This window comes from Microcaecilia unicolor, chromosome 4 (genome assembly GCF_901765095.1).
Source record: "Microcaecilia unicolor chromosome 4, aMicUni1.1, whole genome shotgun sequence".
NCBI lineage: Eukaryota > Metazoa > Chordata > Amphibia > Gymnophiona > Siphonopidae > Microcaecilia > Microcaecilia unicolor.
In genome coordinates this window covers 45,534,778-45,562,574 of record NC_044034.1, presented here as the reverse complement: position 1 = coordinate 45,562,574, position 27,797 = coordinate 45,534,778, and the positions used below count along the sequence as shown (strand labels likewise).

The 27,797-nt window shown below is 43.4% G+C and overlaps 1 protein-coding gene across 1 annotated transcript in view; it reads right to left on the bottom strand.

The window, feature by feature from the left end:
- The window catches only part of PIWIL4 (piwi like RNA-mediated gene silencing 4), a 455,470-nt gene that overhangs the window by 66,927 nt on the left and 360,746 nt on the right, over positions 1-27,797 (bottom strand). The window contains exon 14 of the mRNA XM_030200207.1: positions 25,789-25,989. Coding sequence (XP_030056067.1) covers positions 25,789-25,989 — 201 coding nt within the window. The remainder of the gene's footprint in view (positions 1-25,788; positions 25,990-27,797) is intronic.

Here is a 27,797-nt window from a genome sequence, read left to right as displayed (position 1 = left end):
TTATTTTTTATCGGTAAATTTTTCACCTTCCTTCTTTACTTTTTCTTCACTTTGTCGCAGTATCACAGGTTTAGTTCCTGGTCATTACAAAAAATTTTCTTCAGAGGAGAGGAGGTAAGTTAATTTTGATTTTTCATAGGTCATTTTTCAAATACTGTTCAACACAAACATATCTCTATACAGCATTATTATTATTTCTTCACATAGTATTCTATATACAGTGGTGGAAATAAGTATTTGATCCCTTGCTGATTTTGTAAGTTTGCCCACTGACAAAGACATGAGCAGCCCATAATTGAAGGGTAGGTTATTGGTAACAGTGAGAGATAGCACATCACAAATTAAATCCGGAAAATCACATTGTGGAAAGTATATGAATTTATTTGCATTCTGCAGAGGGAAATAAGTATTTAATCCCTCTGGCAAACAAGACCTAATACTTGGTGGCAAAACCCTTGTTGGCAAGCACAGCGGTCAGACGTCTTCTGTAGTTGATGATGAGGTTTGCACACATGTCAGGAGGAATTTTGGTCCACTCCTCTTTGCAGATCATCTCTAAATCATTAAGAGTTCTGGGCTGTCGCTTGGCAACTCGCAGCTTCAGCTCCCTCCATAAGTTTTCAATGGGATTAAGGTCTGGTGACTGGCTAGGCCACTCCATGACCCTAATGTGCTTCTTCCTGAGCCACTCCTTTGTTGCCTTGGCTGTATGTTTTGGGTCATTGTCGTGCTGGAAGACCCAGCCACGACCCATTTTTAAGGCCCTGGCGGAGGGAAGGAGGTTGTCACTCAGAATTGTACGGTACATGGCCCCATCCATTCTCCCATTGATGCGGTGAAGTAGTCCTGTGCCCTTAGCAGAGAAACACCCCCAAAACATAACATTTCCACCTCCATGCTTGACAGTGGGGACGGTGTTCTTTGGGTCATAGGCAGCATTTCTCTTCCTCCAAACACGGCGAGTTGAGTTCATGCCAAAGAGCTCAATTTTTGTCTCATCTGACCACAGCACCTTCTCCCAATCACTCTCGGCATCATCCAGGTGTTCACTGGCAAACTTCAGACGGGCTGTCACATGTGCCTTCCGGAGCAGGGGGACCTTGCGGGCACTGCAGGATTGCAATCCGTTATGTCGTAATGTGTTACCAATGGTTTTCGTGGTGACAGTGGTCCCAGCTGCCTTGAGATCATTGACAAGTTCCCCCCTTGTAGTTGTAGGCTGATTTCTAACCTTCCTCATGATCAAGGATACCCCACGAGGTGAGATTTTGCGTGGAGCCCCAGATCTTTGTCGATTGACAGTCATTTTGTACTTCTTCCATTTTCTTACTATGACACCAACAGTTGTCTCCTTCTCGCCCAGCGTCTTACTGATGGTTTTGTAGCCCATTCCAGCCTTGTGCAGGTGTATGATCTTGTCCCTGACATCCTTAGACAGCTCCTTGCTCTTGGCCATTTTGTAGAGGTTAGAGTCTGACTGATTCACTGAGTCTGTGGACAGGTGTCTTTCATACAGGTGACCATTGCCGACAGCTGTCTGTCATGCAGGTAACGAGTTGATTTGGAGCATCTACCTGGTCTGTAGGGGCCAGATCTCTTACTGGTTGGTGGGGGATCAAATACTTATTTCCCTCTGCAGAATGCAAATAAATTCATATACTTTCCACAATGTGATTTTACGGATTTAATTTGTGATGTGCTATCTCTCACTGTTACCAATAACCTACCCTTCAATTATGGGCTGCTCATGTCTTTGTCAGTGGGCAAACTTACAAAATCAGCAAGGGATCAAATACTTATTTCCACCACTGTATATATTCCTTATCACATTTCGTTTATAGCATAGAGTTGGCAGTACTAATTTCTCAATTATTCAATCATTTTCATTTAGCGCTGAGTTTTATATCGCATCATCATAGATGCATTATTTTTTTATGCTACACTAATATCACACAAGAATCTTAATAGATTTTCCACTTGTTTTTTGCATTTCGCTCATTCATTGGTTATTTTTAACAGTTTCTGTTTTTTATGTTTACTCCCATCATCATATACATAGACCTAAGAGGGTTCTGCTATATTATTTTTCTCAGAGTGTACGGCTCACATCAAACTACCCAAGGTATTTTAAAAATTAAAATTTATTCATTAGATTCTTATTTATATTATGAGTCATGTACAATTTTTACTTGTGTATGGTTAAGTCACCATATTCATGTAGCAATCAGTAATATCAATGGTTCATTGATATTGATTATTTAATACTTCATTTTCATGGTTCATATTCTAATATATAGCAATTATGGATGTATGTATATCCTTACATATATTATTAATCATTCTTTTATCTTCCATTATTCTCTGTTTTTAATTTGAAATAAACGATAATGTTTGTTTCCAAATATATATTTATGTATCATCCATTGCACAATCAATGCGTTTTAATAACTTACACTTGTTAAAATAAAAAATACCTGTTCTCATATAATTTTAATATACCTTTCAAATAACTTATAATATTCAAAATCACATTTTTAGATTATGTCGTTGACAATTCTATGTTCATTTATGATGTAACATTAAGCTCTCAACGATTGTGTCATTTTATTATACACAATATAATAATTATTATTATTTTTAATTATTTTTAATATCTTGTTTTATTTGTTCCATTGTCTTGTTTAGGTTATAAAGACCCCTGAGTCAGGCCTTTGGGCCGAAACACGGCCGTGTCGGGTCATTTTTTATGTGAATAAACAATTTTTCTGGTATCCTCATTCATTCTCCTCACTTTTTTGTTTCATATCTCACGGTGTCGTGAGGGTTTTTACCTCCTTTTTGTTGTGCCGTGGGTTTTGAAAGGCTCACATTTACCATCACAAGTGTAACAGGTAGGGAGGGATGGGCCTGGGTCCGCCTGCCTGAAGTGCACTGCAGTACCCACTAAAACTGCTCCAGGGACCTGCATACTGCTGTCAGGGAGCTGGGTATGACATTTGAGGCTGGCAAAAAATATTTTTAAAGTTTTTTTTAGGGTGGGAGGGGGTTAGTGACCACTGGGGGAGTAAGGGGAGGTCATCTCCTATTCCCTCCGGTGGACATCTGGTCAGTTCGGGCACCTTTTTGAGGCTTGGTCGCAAGAAAAAATGGACCAAGTAAAGTCGGCCAAGTGCTCGTCAGGTACGCCCTTCTTTTTTCCATTATCGGCCGAGGACGCTCATTTGTTAAGCATGCCCCAGTCCCACCTTTGCTAAGCTTCTGACACGGCCCCGGGAACTTTGGTCATCCCTGTGATGGAAAGCAGTTAGGATGCCCAAAATAGGCTTTCGATTATGCTGATTTGGGTGACCCTGGGAGAAGAACGCCCATCTCCCGATTTGTGTCGAAAGATGGGCGTCCTTCTCTTTCGAAAATGAGCCCAAAAGCCAACATGGATTTAGTGAAGGGAAATCTTGCCTCACCAATCTATTACATTTCTTTGAAGGGGTGAACAAACACGTGGATAAAGGTGAGCCGGTCGATATTGTGTATCTGGATTTTCAAAAGGCATTTGACAAAGTACTTCATGTATGACTCCAGAGGAAATTGGAGAGTCATAGGATAGGAGGTAGTGTTTTATTGTGGATTAAAAACTGGTTAAAAGATAGAAAACAGAGAGTAGGGGTAAATGGTCAGAATTCTCAATGGGACCACTGCTTAGAGATAGGAGTAACTAGTGAGGGAATTAAATTTGCTGACGACACAAAGTTATTCAAAGTTGTTAAACTGCAAGAGGATTGTGAAAAATTACAAGAGGACCTTACAAGACTGGGCATCTATATGGCAGATGACGTTTAATGTGAGCAAGTGCAAAGTGATGCATGTGGGAAAGAGGAACCCAAATTATAGTTATATAATGCAAGGTTCCACATTGGGAGTCACCGACCAGGAAAGGGATCTAGGCCTCATCGTTGATGATACGTTGAAATCTTCTTCTCAGTTTGCAGTGCCCCTAAGAAAGCAAATAGAATGTTAGGAATTATTAGGAAAGGAATGGAAAACAAAAATGAGGACATTATAATGCCTTTGTATCGCTCCATGGTATGACCGCACCTCGAATATTGTGTTCAATTCTGGTCACCACATCTCAAAAAAGATATAGTGGAATTAGATAAGGTACAGAGAAAGGCGACGAAAATGATAAAGGGGATAGGAAAACTTCCCTATGAGGAAGGGCTAAAGTGGCTAGGGCTCTTCAGCTTGAAGAAAAAAATGGCTGAGGGGAGATATGATAGAGGTCTATAAAATAATGAGTGGAACGGGTAGACTTGAATCGCTTGTTTACTCTTTCCAAAAATACTTGGACTAGGGGGCACGCAATGAAGCTACAAAGTAGTAAATGTAAAACGAATCGGAGAAAATATTTCTTCACTCAACGTGTAATTAAACTCTGGAATTCATTGCCAGAGAATACAGTAAAAGCAGCTAGCTTAGCAGGGTTTATAAAAGGCTTATATGGCTTCCTAAAGGAAAAGTCCATAGACCATTATTAAAATGAACTTGGGGAAAATCCACTGCTTATTTAACATATTAACGTGGAGGGGCATAATCGAACAGGGGCGCCCATCTATAAGGGCGGCCATCTCAAATGACGGCCCCGTCAAGCAACGTACCCGACTGTATTATCGAAACAAGATGGCCGGCCATCTTTCGTTTCGATAATACGGTCGGAGACGCCCAAAACTCAACATTTGGGCCGCCCTTACAGATCACCGGCGTTAGAGATGGCCGCCATTGGTTTTCGCCGAAAATGGAAACTAATGGCGGCCATCTCAAACCCGGCCAAATCCGACCCATTTGGTCGTGGGAGGAGCCAGCATTTCTACTGGTCCCTCTCACATGCCAGGACACCAACCGGACACCCTAGGGGGCACTGCAGTGGACTTCACAAATTGATCCCAGGTGCATAGCTCCCTTTCCTTGGGTGCTGAACCCCCAAAACCACCTCCCCATAACTGTACAACACTACCATAGCCCTTAACAAGTAACGGGGGGCACCTAGATGTGGGTACAGTGGGTTTCGGAGGGCTCCCATTTACCACCACAAGTGTAACAGGTAGGGGGGATAGGCCTGGGTCCGCCTGCCTGAAGTGCACTGCAGTACCCACTAAAAACTGTTTCAGGGACCTGCATAGTGCTGTGATGGAGCTGGGTATGACATTTGAGGCTGGCAAAAAAATGTGTTTTAATTTTTTTGGGGGTGTGGGAGGGGGTTGGTGACCACTGGGGGAGTAAGGGGAGGTCATCCCCGATTCCCTCTGGTGGTCATCTGGTCAGTTTGGGCACCTTTTCAAGGCTTGGTCGTGAACAAAAAGGGACCAAGTAAAGTTGGCCAAATGCTCGTCAGGGCTGGCCTTCTTTTTTCCATTATCGGCCAAGGATGGCCATCTCTTAACGACGCCCCCGCCTCACCTTCGGTACACTGCTGACATGCCCCCTTTAACTTTGGACGGCCCTGCGACGGAAAGCAGTTGAAGCCGGCCAAAATCAGCTTTCAATTATACCGATTTGGCCGGCCTTAGGAGAAGGCCGGCCATCTCCCAATTTGTGTCGGAAGATGGCCGCCCTTCTCCTTCGAAAATAAGCAGGATAGTAACTTAGTAACTGACGGCAGAAAAAGACCTGTACGGTCCATCCAGTCTGCCCAACAAGATAAACTCATATGTGCTACTTTATATGTATACCTGACCTTGATTTGTATTTGCCATTTTCAGGTTACAGACCGTAGAAGTCTGCCCAGCACTAGCCCCGCTTCCCAAGCACTAGCCCCGCCTCCTAATCACCGGTGCTGCCACCCAATCTCTGCTAAGCTTCCGAGGATCCATTTCTTCTGAACAGAATTCCTTTATGTTTATCCCATGCATTTTTGAATTCCGTTACTGTTTTCATTTCCACCACCTCCCTTGGGAGGGCATTCCAAGTATCCACCACTCTCTCCGTGAAAAAATACTTCCTGACATTTTTCTTGAGTCTGCCCCCCCTTCAACCTCATTTCATGTCCTCTAGTTCTACTGCCTTCGCATCTCCAGAAAAGGTTCGTTTGCAGATTAATACCTTTCAAATATTTGAACGACTGTATCATATCACCCCTGTTTCTCCTTTCCTCCAGGGTATAAATGTTCAGGTCAGCAAGTCTCTCCTCAAACGTCTTGTAATGTAAATCCCATACCATTTTTGTAGCTTTTCTTTGCACCGTTTCAATTCTTTTTACATCCTTAGCAACATACAGCCTCCAAAACTGAACACTGTACTCCAGGTGGGGCCTCACCAATGACTTGTACAGGGGCATCAACACATCCTTTCTTCTGCTGGTCACACCTCTCTCTGTACAGCCTAGCAACCTTCTGGCTATGGCCACCGCATTGTCACACTGTTTCATCACCTTCAGATCCTCAGATACTATCGCACCAAGATCCCTCTCCCTACCTGTACATATCAGACTCTCATTGCCTATAAATGCATCACTTTGCATTTCTTCGCATTGAATTTTAATTGCCAAACATTAGACCATTCTTCTAGCTTCTGCAGATCCTTTTTCATGTTTTCCACTCCCTCCCGGGTGTCCACTCTGTTACAAATCTTGGTATCATCCGCAAAAAGGCAAACTTTATCTTCTAACCCTTCGGCAATGTCACTCACAAATATATTGAACAGAATCGGTCCCAGCACCGATCCCTGAGGCACTCCACTACTCACCTTTCCCTCATCCGAGTGAATTCCATTAACCACCACCCTCTGGCGTCTGTCCATCAACCAGTTCCTAATCCAGTTCACCATGTCGGGTCCTATCTTCAGCATGTCAAGTTTATTCAAGAGCCTCTTGTGAGGAACTGTGTCGAAAGCTTTGCTGAAGTCTAAGTAGATTAAATCTATAGCACGTCCTTGATTCAATTCTCTGGTCACCCAGTCAAAAAATTAAATGAGATTCGTTTGGCACGATTTACCTTTGGTAAAACCATGTTGTCTCGGATCTTGCAACTTATTGGCTTCCATGAAATTTACTATCCTTTCCTTCAGCATCGCTTCCATTACTTTTCCAATAACTGAAGTGAGGCTTACCGGCCTGTAGTTTCCAGCTTCTTCCCTATCACCACTTTTGTGAAGAGGGACCACATTTGCTCTTCTCCAATCCCACGGAACCTCTCCAGTCTCCAAGGATTTATTAAACAAATCTTTAAGAGGACCCGCCAGAACCTCTCTGAGCTACCTCAATATCCTGGGGTGGATCCCGTCTGGTCTCATGGCTTTGTCCATCTTTAGATTTTCAAGTTATTCATATACACTCTCTTCTGTGAACGGTGCTATATCCACTCCATTCTCATATGTACTTTTGCCAGTCAATTGTGGTCCTTCTCCAGGGTTTTCTTCAGTGAAAACAGAACAAAAGTATTTGTTTAGCAAATTTGCTTTTTCTTCATCATTATCCACACAGCGATTTACAGCATCTTTCAGTCTCACAATTCCATTTTTAGTCTTCCTTCTTTCACTAATATACCTGAAGAAATTGTTGTCGCCCCTCTTTACATTTCTAGCCATTTGTTCTTCCGATTGTGCTTTCACCAGACGTACCTCTCTCTTGGCTTCTTTCAGTTTCATCCAGTATTCCACTCCGTGTTCTTCTTCTTGAGTTGTTCTGTATTTCATGAACGCCAACTCTTTAGCCTTTATTTTCTCAGCCACTTGCTTGGAGAACCATATCGGTTTCCTTTTTCTCTTGCTTTTATTTACTTTCCTTACATAAAAGTTTGTGGCCATATTTATAGTTTCTTTCAGCCTGGACCAGTGCCCTTCCACTTCTCGTATGTCCTCCCAGCCCATCAACTACTTCCTCAGGTATTCCGCCATTTTACTAAAGTCAGCATGCTTGAAATCCAGGACTTTGAGTTTTGAGTGGCCACCCTCCACTTCAGCTGTTATATCAAACCAAATTGTTTGATGGTCACTGCTGCCCAGGTGGGCACCCACTCAGGCATTTGACACACTATCCCCATTTGTGAGCACTATGGGGTTTTTTAAACATTAAAAATTAGTAAAATAACCTGTTTCATTCTTACTCTTTAATCTGTGCTAACAGCTTGTCTCCTTTATCCTCTCTTTCATTATGTCATTGTTTTATTCAAAATAAAACATATTCTGCCTTCACATTGGAAGGTATGTTTAGAGTGAAACTGGCCTACTTCAAATGCTATAGGTATTTTTTGGTAACCATTTCAACTTCACATTTTAAATGTGCATTCTGGTAAAATTATGTCTTATCTGATAATTTTCTTTCCTTTAACCGTAGCAGATGAATCCAGGAACTGGTGGGCCACATCTGTCCACCAGCAGATACAGACAGACAAAAAGAACCGAAGGCAGTGATGCCAGACGGCCAGCCCCCCTCTCAGCTAGCATATGCCATTCGTAAGCAGTAACCAAGGCAAGAAGAAGAAAACAAGTAGAACTCAGTAACCATCCTCACTATAAAAAACAGAGAACCAAATAAATTAACTTGAAACAGAATCCATTTGTCATATGAACTGAAATCTGTACAGTGTTCACATCTCTGTCTGAATCTGTAAGAGAACACGGAATGAAAAATGCTGCAATTCGTGCAGAACGAACAAAGTCAGCTCAGAGGGAGGGATCCTGGATTCATCTGCTGCGGTTAAAGGAAAGAAAATTATCAGTTAAGACATAATTTTACCTTCCTTGTCACCTGCAGCAGATGAATCCAGGAACTGGTGGGATGTACCAAAGCAATCCTTAAGCAGGGTGGGAAGCCGACGCTGCCCATGCCAACACCTCTGCCTCAAAACGGGAATCTTCTCGAGCGGCTACATCCAATCTGTAATGCTTCGTGAAGGTATGACGGGAAGCCCAAGTAGCTGCGCGACAGATCTCATCCAGAGATAAAATAGACGTCTCTGCCCAAGAGGTTGCCTGCGCTCGAGTAGAATGGGCCTTCAAAGCTGGTGGAGGCAGCCGACCATGTAAAATATATGCCGACACAATGGCCTCCTTAATCCACCAAGCAATGGAAGCCTTGGAGGCTGCCTCACCCCTCTTCCCTCCAGAAAGAAGCACAAAGAGATGATCAGAGCGAAGAAAATCATTAGAGACTTGCAGATATCGGAAGAGAGCTCTCCGCACAACCAAAAGGCAAAGAAATGCAAATTCCTCCAGATAATCCTCTTTCCTAAATGAAGGAAGATAAAGAGTCTGCTTGAGGTGAAAGGCCGAGACTATCTTAGGCAAAAATGACTGTAGCGTTCGAATAGAGACCCTGGCATCAGAAAACTGCAAAAAGGGATCTCAGCAAGACAAGGCCTGGAGTTCCGAAATCCGTCGAGCTGAAGTAATGGCAACCAAAAACACTGTTTTAAGTGTAAGATCCTTTTCAGAATCCTTGTGTAAGGGCTCGAATGGGGGTGCTTGAGGAGCACGGAGTACCAGGTTTAGACGCCAAGAAGGGCATGGTCGCCGAAGGGGAGGCTGGAGACGAAGAGCTCCGCGCAGAAAACGAACCACATCTGGGTGAGCTGCCAGGGAAGAACTGGCTACTCATCCCCGAAAACAGGCCAGAGCAGCTACGTGGACTTGAAGGGAATTATACGCCAATCCCTTTTGAAGACTTTCCTGAAGGAACGCCAAGATGACTGAAATGGAAGTCTGAAAGGGCGACTCGGCACGCTAACCACACCATACCAAAAAAGTTTTCCACACTCAAGCATAAGCTGCCGATGTGGACTGTTTCCGTGCCCTCAAGAGAGTGGTAATGACGGGTTCAGAAAACCCCTTCTTCCTCAACTGTCGCCTCTCAATAGCCAGGCCGTCAGACCAAAGTGCGAGGGATTTTTTTTTTGTTACATTTGTACCCCGCGCTTTCCCACTCATGGCAGGCTCAATGCGGTTTACATGGGGCAATGGAGGGTTAAGTGACTTGCCCAGAGTCACAAGGAGCTGCCTGTGCCGGGAATCAAACTCAGTTCCCCAGGACCAAAGTCCACCACCCTAACCACTTGGCCACTCCTCCACTCCATCCGAACTGGTCTTTGATGTAGAAGATCCAGAGTCACTGGGAGCTGCAAAGGAGAACCCCTGATCAACCAAATCAGATCCACATACCATGGGCGCCAGGGCCAATCTGGTGTCACTAGCACGACCGGTTCCTGATGAAGTCCTATGAGGTACAGAATTCTCCCTATTAGTGGCCACAGGGGGGAAGACATATAACAGCTCCCCCTCCGGCCATGGCTGGAGAAGGGCATTGAGGTCTGTGGTTCCGGGTTGTGTTTTTCGACTGAAGAACTGTGATACTTTGGCATTTTCTGCCGTGGCCATAAGATCCATCACCAGCGTCCCCCAATGCCAACTGATCAGATGAAACGCCGATTCCTACAGTGCCCATTCCGCTGAATCCAAAAGAATCCGGCTGAGAAAGTCCGCCTGAGTATTGTTCTGACCCACAATGTATGCTGCTGACAGGCAAAGGACATGAGATTCTAGCCACACTAGCAGCCGGGGTGCCTCTTCTGCTAGGGGAGGACTGCGAGTGCCCCCCCTGTCGATTGACGTAGGCCACTGTTGTAGTGTTGTCTGAAAACAGAATAAGCAGCATAAAATGTATTGTACAGTTTTGGGATCTTGCCAGGTACTTGTGACCTGGATTGGCCACTGTTGGAAACAGGATGCTGGGCTTGATGGACCTTTGGTCTGTCCCAGTATGGCAATACTTATGTACTTATTTTGCCTGGCACTGTCAACAGGTTCACTAGTCTAATTACCTGGGTTATCTCTGGAACCCTTCAGTGCCATCTGAAACTGAACATGGCTCAATCTGAACCCACCTTTCCTCTTCCCCCATTCTCTATTTCTGTGGGTAACTGTCTTATTCTCCCTGTCTCATCAGCTTGTAACCTTGGGGTCATCTTTGACTCCTCTCTCTCTCTAAAACTTGTCATTTCTTTCTCTGTAACATCACCAAAATTTGTCTCTTCCTTTCTAAACACACTACCAAAATGCTTATCTACACTCTCAAAACCTCACACTTAGATTACTTCAAATTACTTCTCACAGGTCTCCCATTACCTCTCTCCTCTTCAGTCTGTTCAAAATTCTGCTGCTGGACTTATCTTCTGCCAGCATCACTACACTCACATAACTTCTCTTCAGATCACTTCATTTGGTCCCTATCCATTTCTATATACAGTTCAAACTCCTCCTACTGACTCACAAATGAATTCATTTTGCAGTTCCTTAGTATACTATTGTTAAACTGTTTTCTTCATTCTGTCTTAGTTTTGTTACCCGCTTTGAACCAGTAATTGGGAGTTGGTGGGCTATAAGAACCAAGCCACCATCAAATCACCCAGGAACTCCATTCATCAGGTGAGTCTCTCTATCTGTACCTTTCTCCTGCTCTTCCAACACCAGACTTCGTCTCTTTTATTTTGCTACTATCATACTCACTGACACAAGATGGACACCTACACTATGGTCAGACCACCATAAAGCAAATGTCTCTCTCTGCTGGCGAAAAACACACACAAACACAATCAATAAACAGGAGCGAACAACATACACAACGAGAGGAAAAATAGACCCCATAATATTCTGGCAACAGATCTACCAGAACGAATGGCCAACAAACGCTGACACCATCCAATTCCTCCAAGAATGGGATGATCTATGTACAATAACATTAGACAAAATCGCCCCAATCCAAACCAGAACATCACACAGGAAAAAACAAACCCATGGTTCACCGAAGAGCTGAAAAAACTTAAAACACAAGTCAGGAAACTAGAAAGAGAATGGAACAAAAAAAAAAGACGAACAAACACTGAACGCATGGAAATTACTTCTGAGAAAATACAAATACACCATAAAACAGACCAAAAGACTACATTACAAAACAATAATAGGACCAAACTACAAAGACACACATAAACTCTTCAACCTTGTGAACAAACTGTTAGACACCACACCAGTTACAAACAACGGCAAAGATGTACCAGATATGGACAACCTTGCGAAATACTTCAAGGAGAAAATTATACAACTACGACTCAAAATACCTGCCAGCCCTATTGAGTACACCACAATTTTAGATTGTCTAGACCCAGAAGAAGGAACATACCCTGCAGACAGAACATGGACCGAATTCGAAATACTATCAGAAGACCTCATCTCTGAAAGATATGCCAAATCCCACTGCAAACTAGACACGTGCCCAAATAACCTCATGAAATCTGCTCCTCAACAATTCATAACAGACCTAACGAGCCATGTGAACTTCATGCTACAAAACGGACTTTTCCCAAAAGAAAAAGGAAAATTCTTACTCACCCCAATTCCTAAAGACACAAAGAAAAGCATGAGTGAAATAACCAACTACAGGCCAGTAGCATCCATACCACTAATAACCAAAATAACCGAAGGAATGGTAACCAAACAACTCACAAACTATCTAAACAAACACTCAATACTGCATGACGCCCAATCAGGATTCCGGTCGAATCATAGCACAGAAACAGTATTAGTCACCCTTATGACTAGATTTAAACAAACAATTGCAACTGGCAACAATATACTCCTCCTACAATTTGACATGTCAAGTGCCTTCGATATGGTAGACCACGGAATCCTACTACACATACTCGAATACTTTGGCATTGGAGGAAATGTCCTGAATTGGTTCGAAGGGTTCCTAACCCAACGTTCGTATCAAGTCACATCAAATTCGACCACATCTAAGGCATGGACACCTGAATGTGGAGTACCACAAGGATCACCTCTCTCACCAACCATTTTCAACTTAATGATGATCCCTTTGGCAAAACTCCTATCAAACCATAACCTTAACCCATATATATACGCTGATGACGTGACAATATACATCCCCTTCAAACAAGACATTAACGAAATCTTCAACGAAATCAATCAAAGCCTACACATCATGAACACATGGGCGGATGCATTTCGTCAAATTAAATGCAGAAAAAACTCAATGCCTGATTCTCACCTCCCAATACAACACAAAAGAATTCACAGCCATAAACACACCAAATCTGAACCTTCAAATCTCAGAAACGCTAAAAATCCTTGGAATCACTATCGACCGCCACCTAACGCTTGAAACTCACGCTAACAACACAACAAAAAAGATGTTTTACAGCATGTGGAAACTAAAAAGGATAAGACCATAGTTCCCAAGATCCGTCTTTCGCAGCCTAGTGCAATCCCTCGTGCTCAGCCATTTGGATTACTGCAACTCACTATACGCAGGTTGCAAAGAACAAACACTGAGGAAACTTCAAACAGCCCAGAATACGGCAGCCAGACTCATCTTTGGAAAGCCAAAATATGAAAGTGCAAAACCATTAAGAGAGAAACTGCACTGGCTTCCACTCAAGGAACGCGTCACTTTTAAAGTATGCACATTAGTCCACAAAATCATTCACGGCGAAGCCCCAGCCTACATGTCTGAGTTGATAGACTTACCACCCAGAAACGCCAAAAGATCATCCCGAACCTTCCTTAACCTCCACTTCCCCAATTGCAAGGGCATGAAATACAAAGCGCTACACGCGTCAACCTTTTCTCACATGAGCACGCAGTTTTGGAATACACTGCCGCGCAACTTAAGAACAATCAACGAGCAAGCTTCCTTCCGCAGATTACTGAAGACCCATCTTTTCGAAAAAATTTACGGAAAGAAACAACACACATAAAGTCCACACTTACTGTTCACTAATGCATCATACATTCACCTCTGAACTCTCATTCCCGTAATATCACATCACTCATACCTTTACTCACAGAAAGATATATACCATACGTCTTCATGCCTTTTTATCGCCCTCTAAACTCCCATTGTTTCCTTCCAAAGTTTCAATGTTTATGTTCCATTGTTACATTCCTTAACGACACCTCAATTGTTTCGCATAACTCTGCACAATGTAATCCATAACCAATCTGTAACAAATTGTATTTCCAACATTCAACTCATATTGTAAGCCACACTGAACCCGCAAAAAGGTGGGAAAATGTGGGATACAAATGCAATAAATAAAATAAATAAATAAATAATGCCTGGAATAGACTTTCTAATTTGGAATGTCAAACTCCTTCTCTGGCTGTATTCAAATCTATGCTAAAAGCCTACCTTTCTGAAGCTGCTTTAAAACTCTTAACCCTCTAATTCACCTGTTCAGTACCCATATCTGTTGTAATCAATCCCACAATAAATAACCCCCTAATCCTTTATTTGTCCTTAGTCTGTCTTGAATATATTGTAAGCTCTGTTGAGTAGGGACTGTCTCATATGTGTTTTGTGTACAGTGCTCTCTCTATTCCTTTTAAAGCAGACCTTAGCGAGATCCATGAGGAACTACGACTTGGATTACACACCATGCTCGACTGGGCCAACACCTTTCAGTTCAAGCTCAATACTGAGAAAACCCATTGCCTCATTCTTTCCTCCCCTTATAACAAATATGCACCGCAAGCCTTAATTACTCCTGAGCTTACCCTCCCAATTTCTGAATCCCTGAAAATCCTAGGAGTGATAGTCGATCGAAACTTAACGTTAGAGCAACATACGACTTCTTTTTTGTTACATTTGTACCCCGCGCTTTCCCACTCATGGCAGGCTCAATGCGGCTTACATGGGGCAATGGAGGGTTAAGTGACTTGCCCAGAGTCACAAGGAGCTGCCTGTGCCTGAAGTGGGAATCGAACTCAGTTCCTCAGTTCCCCAGGACCAAAGTCCACCACCCTAACCACTAGGCCACTCCTCCACACAACAAACATCATGTTCTTCACTCTTTGGAAACTTAAACGCATAAAACCATATTTTCCTAGAGACGTCTTTCGCACTTTAGTGCAATCACTGGTCATTAGCCGTCTTGAGTATTGCAATGGCATCTACTCAGGGTGCAAAGATGTGCTTCTGAAAAAACTACAGACAGCTCAGGATACGGCTGCCAGGCTCATTTATGGTGCATCTAGATTTGAAAGTACAAGGCCTCTGCGAGAGAAACTGCACTGGCTTCCTGTCAAAGACCGTATCACTTTTAAAATTTGCACTCTGGTGCATAAAATCATCTATGGTGAAGCCCCTGCATACATGGACACCCTAATCAACTTGCCACCAAGGAACTCCCACAGATCCTCACGAACGTACTTAAACCTCCATTACCCAGTATATAATGGACTTAAATACAAAAGCACCTATGCATCAACTTTCTCCTACTCTAGCGCTCATCTCTGGAATGAACTGTCTAAACTGGTGAAACTTACTACTGATCACCCTACTTTCAAAAAGCGCCTCAAGATCATTCTATTTGGCAAATCGTATGCATCACTCCCGCCAGGCATCTCTACCTTCTGATCTGTCTTACCCCGGTGTCACATTACTCACCGCTGCTCTCTCTCTTTTACTTTACCTAGCTTTGCCTTTTCCCCATTATACTTCTAGGACATTAATTGTTTGACCCCTGACATACTGTGTTTTTATGTAGATTGTTGTAAGCCACATTGAGCTTGCCCATGGGTGGGAAATTGTGGGATATAAATGCTGTAAATAAATAAATAAATCCAAGTATCTTTATAGAAAGATTAGTAAAGGTAGTAACCCTTTTAAAAAATTGGCGTCACATTGGTCACCCTCCAATCTTCAGTTACCAGGCTTGATTTTAAAGATAAGTTATAAATTACTAATATATCTGCAATTTAGTGAAGTTACTCACCTGTAGCAGGCGTTCTGTGAGGACAGCACGGTGAACATCCACTCTGATGGGTGACATCATCTGACAAAGCCCTGCATGGGAATCGCTCTCCAGCATCTTCTTGAAGCTTTTGAGAATAGTACACTGTGCATGTACATGCCTTCCCATCCACTGTTGTCACTCGGGACCAAGCCAGTCTAAAACTGTAGCTGACAGAATACAACTCCCAGAAGTGGGCAGGGCAGTGTGGATATTCGTCCTGCTGTTCTCAGAGAACACTTGCTGAGGGGAGTAACTTCTCTTTCTCTGTGGACAAGCAGGACGATATCTCCACACTTATGGAAAACCCCAGCTATCAAGGCTATCTGAAATAAAAAGAGGAAAGAAGGCCTGCAATGAGCAAGGTAAAAGAGAACTATAATAAAAAGTCTTAAGACCCCAAGGGGGTGGAGTTGGATTCTAAACCTCAAATAAATTCTGAAGGACTGTCTGACTAAACCGTCTGTCGCATAGGGAATCCCATTTTAGGCAGTAGTGAGATGTGAATGTGTGGACTGATAACCACATTACAGCTCTGAAAATCTCTGTGGAGGTTGTTCTCAGGTGGGCTATTAATACTACCATGGCTCAAACATTGTAAGCCATGACATGCCCTCTAGAATCAACCCAGATTGGGTAAAAGTGAAGGAGATTCAGTCTGCTAGCCAATTGGATTTTGTGCATTTGCAAATGACCACACCCATCTTGTTGTGGTCAAAAGAAACAAAAGCTAGGTGGACTGTCTATGGGCTTTAGTCCACTCCAGAAAGAAGGCCAAGGTTCCCTTGCGGTCCAGAGGGCAGTGCGCTTTCACATTGATAGGCATGTGGCCTTGGAAAAAATGTTGGCTGAACAATCGACTAGTTAATGTGGAAATCCAACACCATTTTAGGAAGGAATTTAGGATGTATATGCAGAACTACTCTGTTATGATGAAATCTTGCATAAGGTGGGTCAGCTACTAGGACTTGGACTCTGCATCCTGAAGTGACTGCTACCAAAAACAGGATCTTCTAGGTCAGATACTTCATGAGACAAGCGTCAAATGGCTTGAAAGGAGCTTTCATCAGCTGGGTAAGGACAACATTGAGATCCCATGACACCGGAGGGGGGAGGGAGGACTTGATGGGAGGTTTGAGTAGTAGCTAGCCCCTCATGAAGTGAATAAGGGCTTACCCTCTACACAGTGATAAGCTCCAATTGCACTGAGGTGGACCCTTACAGAGCTGGTCTTGACACCAGATTGAGTAAGGTGTAGAAGATATTTCAGAAGTTTTATATAGGACAGGAAAAAGAATCTATGGTCTTATCCTCACACCAGTCATTACACTTTCTCCATTTGAAGCCATATGACCTCAAGCAGGTGTACGGAATGTACCTCTAGCCTCTTAACATCCAAGCCATGAGGGCTAGGGACTGAAGGTTGGGATGTAAAAGGGATCCTTCATTCTGCTTGATGAGGGTCAGAAAGCATTCCAATATCCACGGATCCTGGCAAGCTAATTCCGGGAGCAGGGGGAACCAGATTTGCCTTGGCCAGTATGAGGCTATGAAGATCTGTCTTGCTTAAGGTTCAGGAGACTTTTTGCTATGAGAGGCGCTGGAGGATACGCGCACCGAAGACCCTTTGCACAGTTGAGGAGAAAGGCATCTGAGGCTAGTTTGCTGTGATCCCAGTCTGGAACAGTACTGAGGGACACTGTAGCTCAGGTGAGTGGTGGTTGACCAAGGGGGTTCCCCATTATTGGAAAACCTCTTGGGCTATGCCCATTTTTAGCAACCACTCGTGAGACTGCATGACCCAACTCAGTCTATCTGCCAGACAAATGTTCTTCCTTGCCAGATATGTGGCTCTGAGTACCAACTCATGGGCTGTAGCCCAGTGCCACATTCCGACTATTTCATGCAGCAGGAGGAATAACTCCTTACCTCCCTGCTTGTTGATATAATACATTGCAACCTGATTGTTTGAATGAGGATAATTTGACACAGTAACCAATTTCTGAAAGCCTTTAGGGCATTCCAAATGGCCTATAAAAGATTGATCTGGAGCAATCTCTACTGAGAAGACCTCTGAGACTGGGTGTGCAGCCCATCTATATGAGCACCCTAGCCCAGGTTGGATACATCTGTCATTAATGTCTTGTGGGGCAGAGGAATTTTGAAAGGTAGTCCCTTGGCCAAACTGCTGCAAGTTACCTACCAAGACAGAGACTGTTTGAGGGAAAGAGTGACAGTGATGACATTTGCTAGATTCCCGTGGGACCACTGGAAAGCTAGAGACCACTTGGCTGGCTGCCAAGGGTGTAATGTATACAGTTGAGGCCATGTGGCTGAGAAATCTCAACATATGACATAGTCTGCTATTGAAACAGACATGGGGGAAGCCACTGCTTGCCATGGGATTGGTAGCATGGAATGTTGCTACTATCTGGGTTTCTGATAGGTACTTCTGACCCAGATTGGTCACTGTTGGAAACAGGATACTGGGCTAGATGGACCATTGATCTGACCCAGTACGGCTATTCTTATGTCTTCAGCACTGCTGGTATCAATATGCCAGCACCTCACATCACTCTAACCACAGGAGTGTCCCAGCATTGTCACAGACAGTGTGAAACTTCAGTCTGTGGTCCTGCACAAAGACAACTCTCCATCCAGTAAAACTTTTACTAGCACTAGTTCAGAACTCCCCTCATACCTACAGTTCTTGCAGCTAGGTCCAAAGTATCACAGAGCTTGTACAGATTGTAGGGGCCAGGAGCCAGGAGATGAGGCACCAAAAGAAAAAGAAACAAAAAAAAAAAAACCCAGAGTAAAAATAAAATAAAATCCTCTCATGCAATCAATGTCTCATCTCCTAATAGATGTTCACCACAACTGCTACACCCCTTCCTTCCTACACAGTATAACAGGGCCAAAGAATGACTGTGCCTGGCTTGAACAGTCGTTGTAGACCTCCTTTACAGGTAAGGCCTGCATAGCATTTATGTGCTAATGTACCTTATTTAGGGTATCAAAAATGGGTCTTCCCATCAACTGTGATCTGTAACCATGCTGGGCACAGTAGTGCATAGGGCATTCTCTAGTCTTTGAGCAGTTGTTTGACCTCCAAGTAGCTTTGGTGGATTTTTTGTACTGAAAAATACATATGTATTGTCCTTGGATAACTAATTCCCCTTTTGAAGACTGCATCCATAATATGTCTTTTGTCACCAAATGTGCAGTCTCAACAAAAAAGCTCATGGCCTCCAGTGAGGCCCAGAATTGGTGCCAATGTGTGATGCATCTGCTCTATTTTGAGCCTTTTATTCTTGCAATTCAAGCCCAACAGGCCTGTAAACCAAGTGAAAAGGAACTCTGTAGTGTTTAGGCCCTCAGGTTTCTCTGGTAATCGCACAATGTGGAGGTTCTGCCAGTGATTCCAATTTTCCAAGTCCTTCTATTTCTCTGCCACAAATTATTGCTACTTCAACCTATCTTCTGTCCATATATGGTGAGCGCATCCTTGAAGTCCCTGATGTGGTCTCCCACTCCTTTGATCCACTCCTCGTTCTCATGCACTGAAGAGTCTAGCAGCACAAAATTTATTCACCACAATACTCGACTTTGAATCAAGGCTCTTGGTGATTTTGCTGGTAAAGTACTCAAGAAGTCAGTGTATATTCTCTGTGGAATCTGGGGTAAGTCAGTATTAGTGTAAATATAGAAAAAAAAAGAAGCCTTTACCTTGTCTTCCCCCCCTTTTTTCCAGGGAAGGGGAGCATCCTGCAGAGGACAGGGAGGTACAGAGGTCTCAGGGCAGCACAGCACTGACACCTTTTAGTTGAAATGTTTAGTGTTTAAAATGCTCCAGCACTGTTGTACAAAGAACTCAGATGTCCATGGCTGCTAGATGTGTGTTTTTAAAGTTTCACAAGTTTGAATCTGTGTGGAAGGGACAGGGAAACCTGTTAGAAAGCTTCCAATTGGCTGCCTGCAAGCCCAGAGTGAGATGAGGGCTAGGGGAGAGAAAGAGTGAAAGTCAGCCAATAGGAGCCAGGATCTGCTAAAGGGCATGGATTTGGACCAATGGGATAGCAGGAGGCAGTCTGATCCTGAGATTGGCACGAATTTCAAGCCAATCCAGGGGACAGAGAGGTGGGACAAAGAAGTTTTACAGTGCAGAGGCTGCCTGGCAAGGGGAAGGCAATCGGGGGACAATGGAGACTGCAAGCATGGCTTGAGAGGAGAAATCGGACTCATGCAGAGGGACACGCTCGGGCAGGCTGGATGAGGAGAAGATCCAATCAAGACAAGGAGAGACAGCTGCAGGCTGATAGAGGACCCACTGATGAGACCCGGACGAAGAGAAAAAGAGAGCTGGTGAGTGTGGCTGGGCACTGAAGCAGGAAGGAACAGGAGAGGGGAGAGGGGGTTTGGAGTGAGCTGGTGCAGAATATTTGCTGTAACACTGGGAAGCTGGATGGGAGCAGTGCAAAGCTGAATAGCAACGTGGCAAGGTCCCTGGATCACCAGAGAAGTCTACCCTGTGTATCCGTGTGTGTGTTTGTCTGCCTGTCCAGAGAAGAGAGACACCCCACCCCCTGCACCGAATGCCCAGACTCCAAAGGAACTTTTTTTTGAGTACCTTCCAGCAAGTGTCTGCCTCAGGAGAATATAGATAGAAGCCTGTCCTGGGGAATAAAACTGTCCAGCCTAAGCCTGCACCTGAGCACTGAGAGCATCTGCATGTAAGAGTCTGCCTTGCCTTTTATGAGATTTAGTGTAGCAGTCCATCAGTGAGATTAGGAGTGGTTGTAAAGCAGAACAAAAAAAAGGGTCGTGTTTTCGGAGGTTTTAGATAGGAATTCCCCCTGCTTATCTTTTTATTTGAATTTAGTTAGTCCACAAGTTCCACAGAAAGTCAGGGTCTTCCTTTTTTGAGTTTTTTTTTAGTCAGAGCAGTAGGTACCCTGCAGTTCCTGAACCAGTGAGCTGACCTCACAGCCGAGGAGACGTGGACGTGGAGAAGACCAAGGTACCCAACGCAAGGAAGCAGCAATGCTAGCGAAGATTTGATATACCGGTAATATTATTGTGTGCACACAAATTGAAAAAAAATATATATATATCAGATCTGAGTATACTAATTAGTGCTGTGTACATGTGTGGGATGTTTTGGGTTACTGCAGATGTGGAGTTGGGGTCTTGATAGCTATGATCCTTGATAACTGTGATTGTAGTTTTAAAATTGTTATTGCCTTTATTTCCTTTGTAACTTATCACAAAGCATTTAACATCTTGCACTAATTTTATTTAATACCATCAACCTGTAAAAATTGGTACCAACATTTAAGAAACATATCCCAGTGTTTCTATTTACTTTACCCTTTAATAAAACCTTTAATGTTTCTTTTCTTGCTAAATCCCTTGGTTGTGTGGAGTTTATTTGGGAACGCTATTTAAAACTGTGACACTCATATATTTATTTCTTTAATTATTGTTGTAATTCACCTGCTCCACGACTAGGGGGTTTACATTATACCACTCTTCAGTCTTGTTGCAACTGAGCCTGCCTTGTTCACAGTCATTGGGAGAATATTCTCTGAAAATTTAGATTTTTTTTTTTTTTAATTTATTTATTTATTCATATTGTTAAATTTATTACAAGAAAACATCTTGTGTAGGAAAGTATCCGTTTATCAATAACATATTCAAACCTAATATCAAGAAAAAAAAGAAAAGGTGAAGAAAAAAAATTCCTCACATTTTCAAAAGAAAACAATACTCAAGTCCATAAATTCGGATCCAAGATTTCGGAAATCTGTAGGAGAAAAACATTACAAGGGAAAAGAAAAATATCGCAAGATATGCAAATTCTACTAAGCAGAGTTAATTCTTATAATTAGCGCTTTTCCACTTTCACTGAGGCTATAAGCGCCGACACATGGGCAGGTTCTGTAAATACATATTTTTAATCCCTAAACTTTATTATGCACTTGCAGGGTACCTTAAAAAAAAGGTGCCCCCCAAGTGCAGAATTTCAGGTCTAAGGAGCAGAAATTGTTTCCTCCGTCGTCTTGTCTCCTTAGAGACATCCGGAAATAATAATACTTTAAAACCTAAAAAAGGTTTGTCCTTATTACGGAAAAACAGACGAAAGATCCAACTCTTATCTGGTAATAGTGCGACTGTCGCCACTAATGTGGCTGCAGTCGCTAAGTCAGTGTCCGAGGTCTCCAACAAAAGAGAAACATCTATCGGAGCTTCAGGTTGATTCAGGTCTTTCCCAGGAATATAATAAGCCATAGTCATTGGTGGTATATTTTGTTCGGGAATTAATAGTATTTCGCGCATATAGCGCTTCAACATTTCCAAGGAAGCAACATTTTGAAGTTTAGGAAAATTGACAAATCTAAGGTTATAATTTTTAGTGTAATTATCAAAAATTTCCAATTTAACCCTTAGGTTCGTCAAATCTTTAATCATAGTAGGTTGTACTGTTTCAAATTTCATAATTCTTTGGTCCATTTTAACAACTTTATCGTTCAAGTCCTTAATCTGCTCTTCTTTCTTTTGTAAGTCTTTTCCCAAGGTTTTTAATTTAGGCAATACCTCATTAGTTTGTTTTAAGAATATCTGTCCAAGGTTAGAAACTAAATCCCACAAAGCTTCTAATGTAACCTCGTTTGGTTTGACCAGGAATTCTATGGGAATTTCAAACCTTACAGTCTGCTCAGGGGTCGCACTCTGTTCCTCAGGTCTTCTCTCCTCAATCCGCGGCGTTTCCATGGGCGAACTGCCCTCCAGTCCGGCCCCAGGTGTAATAACAGCTTCCATTCGACGATCTTCTGGGCCCCTACCCTCTTCCGGGGTGGACCCTGTCGAATCCTCGAGGTAGGAACTGGCGCCTAGCGGTTGGGGAGGAGGGGTGCGCTCGGCGGTGCTCAAGGTGACGTCGAGGCCAGGGGACGCCGAAATCTCCAGTTCGCCGGCGTCTCTCACTGGCAGCATTCCGCTTTCTTGAAGAGGAAGAAGGGCAACCTTCGAAAGCTAATCAAGAAATGTATTAAGTTATGTCCAATAAAAAAGGTATCATCTTATTTTCTTTTCCATGTTTTATTTTGTTTGATTTCTATTGATAACGCTTTCATGAAGAACTCCCTGCGGCCTCAGATAGCGATCTAAAGGACCAGGTAAGGAGGGAGTTAGCGGGGAAGCTCTGACTGCTAGTCTCCCTCTCCATTTAGGCAATTTTATTTTTAGTAAAGAGATCGAGACTCGCAGCTACTTAGCGAGTTGCGGCCATCTTGGATCGGCCCATTTCAGTTTTTGAAAATTTAGATTTATTAGCCTTGTCTTCCCACATATTCATGTTGGATCACTTGAACACTGCTTTAGATATGCTGATGTTTTAATAACTCTGCCTAAAATCAAAATTAAACTAGTGATCTGAGCAAAAGGAACAGAGATCAATACAAATGCTGTTGTCTCTTCTAAGGTGTTAAGTGACCTCTCCTTCCCCTTTGTTGGTCTTTTAAAAGTTACGACTATGCTAGAGTCCACTGATTATCCAATGCAAATGTTATTTTCAGAATTGCTAGTAGTTTTTAAGCCCCTGACTGCCACAGGCTAAATTAAGCCTGGACAGTCACTGCTAGATCATGCCTATGCTACGACATTGATAATCTGGTAACAGTGGCCAGTCGGAAGTTAACTGAGCACTAGCTAATATTCAGAATATTCCTGCTAACTGGTTAAGTACTGGCTCTGCCCACAGTCTGCCCCAGCACTAACTCTATGTTCAGTGGTACTGTTCAGTTAAGTGCCACTGAATATCAGTGGATAGGCAGGCACAAGTGATTTAACTGGGCAGGAGAGCCTCCTCTTTGATTAAATCGCTTTGAATATTGAACTTCTAGGTTTATAATGCGAAGAATCGGGTTTGATTGTGAAGAAGACTGGTCTTAACAAACAGAACAACAAATCAGAGGCTATAATCCCATTAACCAGGAATCTCTGATCTAAGTGAAAGCCTATCCAACTTATAATCTAAAGTGATCGCCGGCCATCTTCCGACACAAATCGAGAGATGGCCGGCGATTTCTTAAAAGCGGCAAAATCGGTATAATCGAAAGCGGCATTTTTGACAGCATCGCCGCTTTCCCGTTGCTTCGCCGGCGAAAGGTCAAGGGGGCGTGTCGGTAGATTAGCGAAGGCGGGACATGGGCGTGGCTACCAGATGGCCGGCTCACCGATAATGGAAAAAAAAGCGGCGTTAAGCAGTATTTCGCCAGGTTTACTCGGTCCTTTTATTTTCACGACCAAGCCTCAAAAAGGTGCCCCAACTGACCAGATGACCACCGGAAGGATTCGGGGATGACCTCCCCATACTCCCCCAGTGGTCACCAACCCCCTTCCATACTAAAAAAATAAAACTAAAAACCTTTTTTGCTAGCCTGTATGCCAGCCTCAAATGCCGTACCCACCTCCATAACAGCAGAATGTGTTGTATCCTCTGACAGCCTTTCCCTGGTTACGATGTGGCTCTCGGGTGAGTGTGACACCTTTTTTGTTAGATGCCCTGCAGAGTCACATTAGCAATGCATTGTGGTGGGTGTAGGGTACTGGGCTCTACTCCCATGGTGCTTTTCCCCCCTGCTAACTGGGTCAGAGTGTGCCCTGTTTTGTTTCCTGTTGTAGTCCATGCGGTAGTGGCCATTTTTGTAAGCCAGTTTTAGTTCCCTTTCCTGTGTTACCCACGTTAGAGAACGTAGTTCTTACCTTGAATGGTGCTGAAAGAGGGCATTGTACACCATTGTGCCAGCTCTGACCTACTGCTAATCTTAGTACCAGGGGACTCTTTGCCAGTGGGGCACAACCTCTGATCTGCAGTTAACTGTGAGTAAACGTGCTTATTTCAAGAAAGGACTTTTTCAGAGAGATTAGTCTTCAGGTGTGAACTGGTGTGCCACAGTTATACAGCAGCAATAAGTCCTAGAGGCTGTATGCAGGTCCCTGGAGCAAATTTAGTGGGTGCAGTACATTTGTGGGTAGAGGGTTTGGGGGGCTCAGCTCCCAAAGTAAGGGAGCTATGCACATGGGAGCTTTTCTGAAGTCCACCGCAGTGACCCCTAGGGTGGCTGGTTGGTGTCCTGGCATGTCAGGGGGGCCAGTGCACTAAAAATGCTGGCTCCTCCCACGGCCAAATGCCTTGAATTTGGCCGGGGTTTGAGATGGCCGACATAACTTTCCATTATCGCTGAAAAACAAACCCGGCCATCTCAAACCCGGCAAACTCCACGGCATTTGGCCGGGCTAAACCATCTTATCGACAAAAAAGATGGCCGGCCATCTTTTTCGATAATACGGTTCCGGCCAGCTGTAGCGCCGCCGCCAACATAGATCGCTGGCCGTTCGATTATGCCCCTCCACGTCTACTACCCCTCAATGATGTCAAGTGACAAATACATTAGAAGGCTCAACACATCACCTCGGCAAACACAATACACAGTATACAGGCCAATATTCAAATGATCTAGGTGCCTAAATCTGCCAAAATAAAAATTCTTCCTTGCTGAGCACCAGATGTGTGTGTCTATAATGTAGGTAGGCCAGGTCAGTGGAATAAAGTTACACATTCATTTCTGGGCTTAACTTGAGAATATCAAGAACTGCCCTAAATCGAGGAGCCTAAAATAAGTCAGGCACCATTTTTTGCCCACAGTTTTAGGTTCTCAAATTTTAGTGCTCAGCTTTATCTGAATATTGGCCTAATATGAATTTAAAAGCCTATAACATGAAATTAAGACTGTCGGAAGAGATTGTTCAAAAGTATAAGGGCATGCCATCAATGTGATAATGACTAAAGATGCATGGAAAGAGGTACAGGCTTCTGCTCACAATTTAGGAACTAACAATAATAATGCTATTCTGTAATGCAAAAGTGAAAAAAAAACCCTGTTTCCCTAAATTTCAAATTGCAACAATGATATTTCTAATAGGGATTACTTACAGGAATTTCTACTGCCCACAGCTCTCCTCCAATTTTACAGATTATTTGCATCGCAATTTTTGTGGCAACACTCATCAGCATCTGCTGTCGGCTCAAAGTGCGGACTGTGACACACTGGCTTGGGGTGGGTCGATCAAAATTCAGGAACTTTTTAATTGCATCATAGCAGTCTTTCTGATTTGAAGAAAGAATGCACAATACCTAAGCAGAAATAGAAAAACCATGCGAGTCTATAATTGGGTGCAAATAATATCCATGAACATAGCCTCATGTATAATGAAAAGGCAGCTCTGTGATTATCTACGTTTTTCTGTACTGCCTTCCATCAAAAGATGATCAATGAAGTTTACATATAGTTAAAAAACTAAGTAAAAACAAAAAAATAATAAAAATTACAAAACAAATGCAAAGTAAAACTAAAATATAAAACAACTAAAATCCAGTCTCCCTCTTTCCTGAACCAACCAGATCCTAACTTGTCATCCTTACCTGTCTGTTGGCAAAAAAAAGCCTTTAGGTGCTCTCAGAACTTTAAATACTCTTGTTCCAGTTGCAGTTCCAATGGGAGAGAGTTCCATAACTCAGTACCCACCACTGAGAAAATCCACTTATTCCAGAGTACATAAGAACATAACACAAGAATAGCCATACTGGATCAGATCAATGGTTCATTTAGCCCAGTATCCTGCTTCCAACAGTGGCCAATCCAGGTCACAAGTACCTGGCAGAAATCCAAAAATAGTAGCAACATTCCATGTTACCGATCCCAGAGCAAGCAGTGGCTTCCCCATGGAGAAGAAGCCTAATGGTGGGTGATGGGGTGAGATCCTGGGGAACTGGGTTCAATCCCACCGTAGATCCTTGTGACCCTGGGCAGATCACTTAACCCTCCATTGCCTCATTTGGGACTTTAATGTCTAGTCCCTGCCTTGTCTGTCATACTTGTTGCCTTGTCCAGTCCCGTCCGGATCCAGTTCTCGCCTTGCCTATCTGGACCCAGTTTTAGCCTAGTTCCATGTCTTGTCTTATCTGGGATCCAGTTATCGCCCTGTTGCCTTGTCTTCCTTGCCTTGTCTGGATCTGGTCTGTGTCTTGTCTTTCATGCCCTGTCCTGTCAAGCCTTGCCTTGCTCAGCCCTGTGTAGTCTTGCCTTGTCAGTCTGGTCCTTGTCCTGTCTAGCCTTGTCTTACTCAACCTTGTCCAGCCCTACCTTGTTCAGAGTAGTCCTGTCAAGCCTGGTCTTGCTTTGCCCAGTCCTGCCTTAGATCTTGCTCTAACTCCTGTCCTGTGCCTGCCCAAGGGACTTGTGTGCTGCAGCTCCAGCTACGGCTCATGAGCTCACCATCCTGCATCCGTGACAGATGTAAGCTTCCTTTCAGAAAAACTTAATATGGGTTGCCCAATATGCACAGAACTGAAAGTCATCATCCCTAGAGACCAACTGTGCTTACTCTGTCATATGACAAACAAGCAAATAAAACAAGATAATCGTAACAGTGTATTATTTTAAAAGCATTCACAACATTGCATATGGCAGTGCTTCCAAACTTTTATCTAATATGACCCCATTTTAACACTTAAAAATTCATATAACCCAGGATGGTGATGAAAACAAAATAGCAGACCCCCACTCCACCCGACTCTCTCATCCACTCCTCCTTCTCCCATCTGTCCTAAACATGAAGACAGCAGCAGCAGCAGTGGTGGTGATATTAGCAGCAGTCAGCACAAGGCCAGTGTGCACTCATAGATAACATTGAATGGGGTTTCTTGTCTAACGGAAAGCCCACAAGGAGGGGGGGGGGGCAGGGCCTGACTCACAGGACCCATGCTGCTTGCCACTACTGGACTAGGTCACAGTGGACACCCAGAGAATAGGGGAGCAGCCCTGTTTCTATAACCCCATACATTGGTGATATGGCCCCATTTACGAAAGGCAGTATATTAAGTTAATAAACCATAAGCAACCAGTCCATTGTCTTCAGCTATACACTTACTGCCAACTTTGC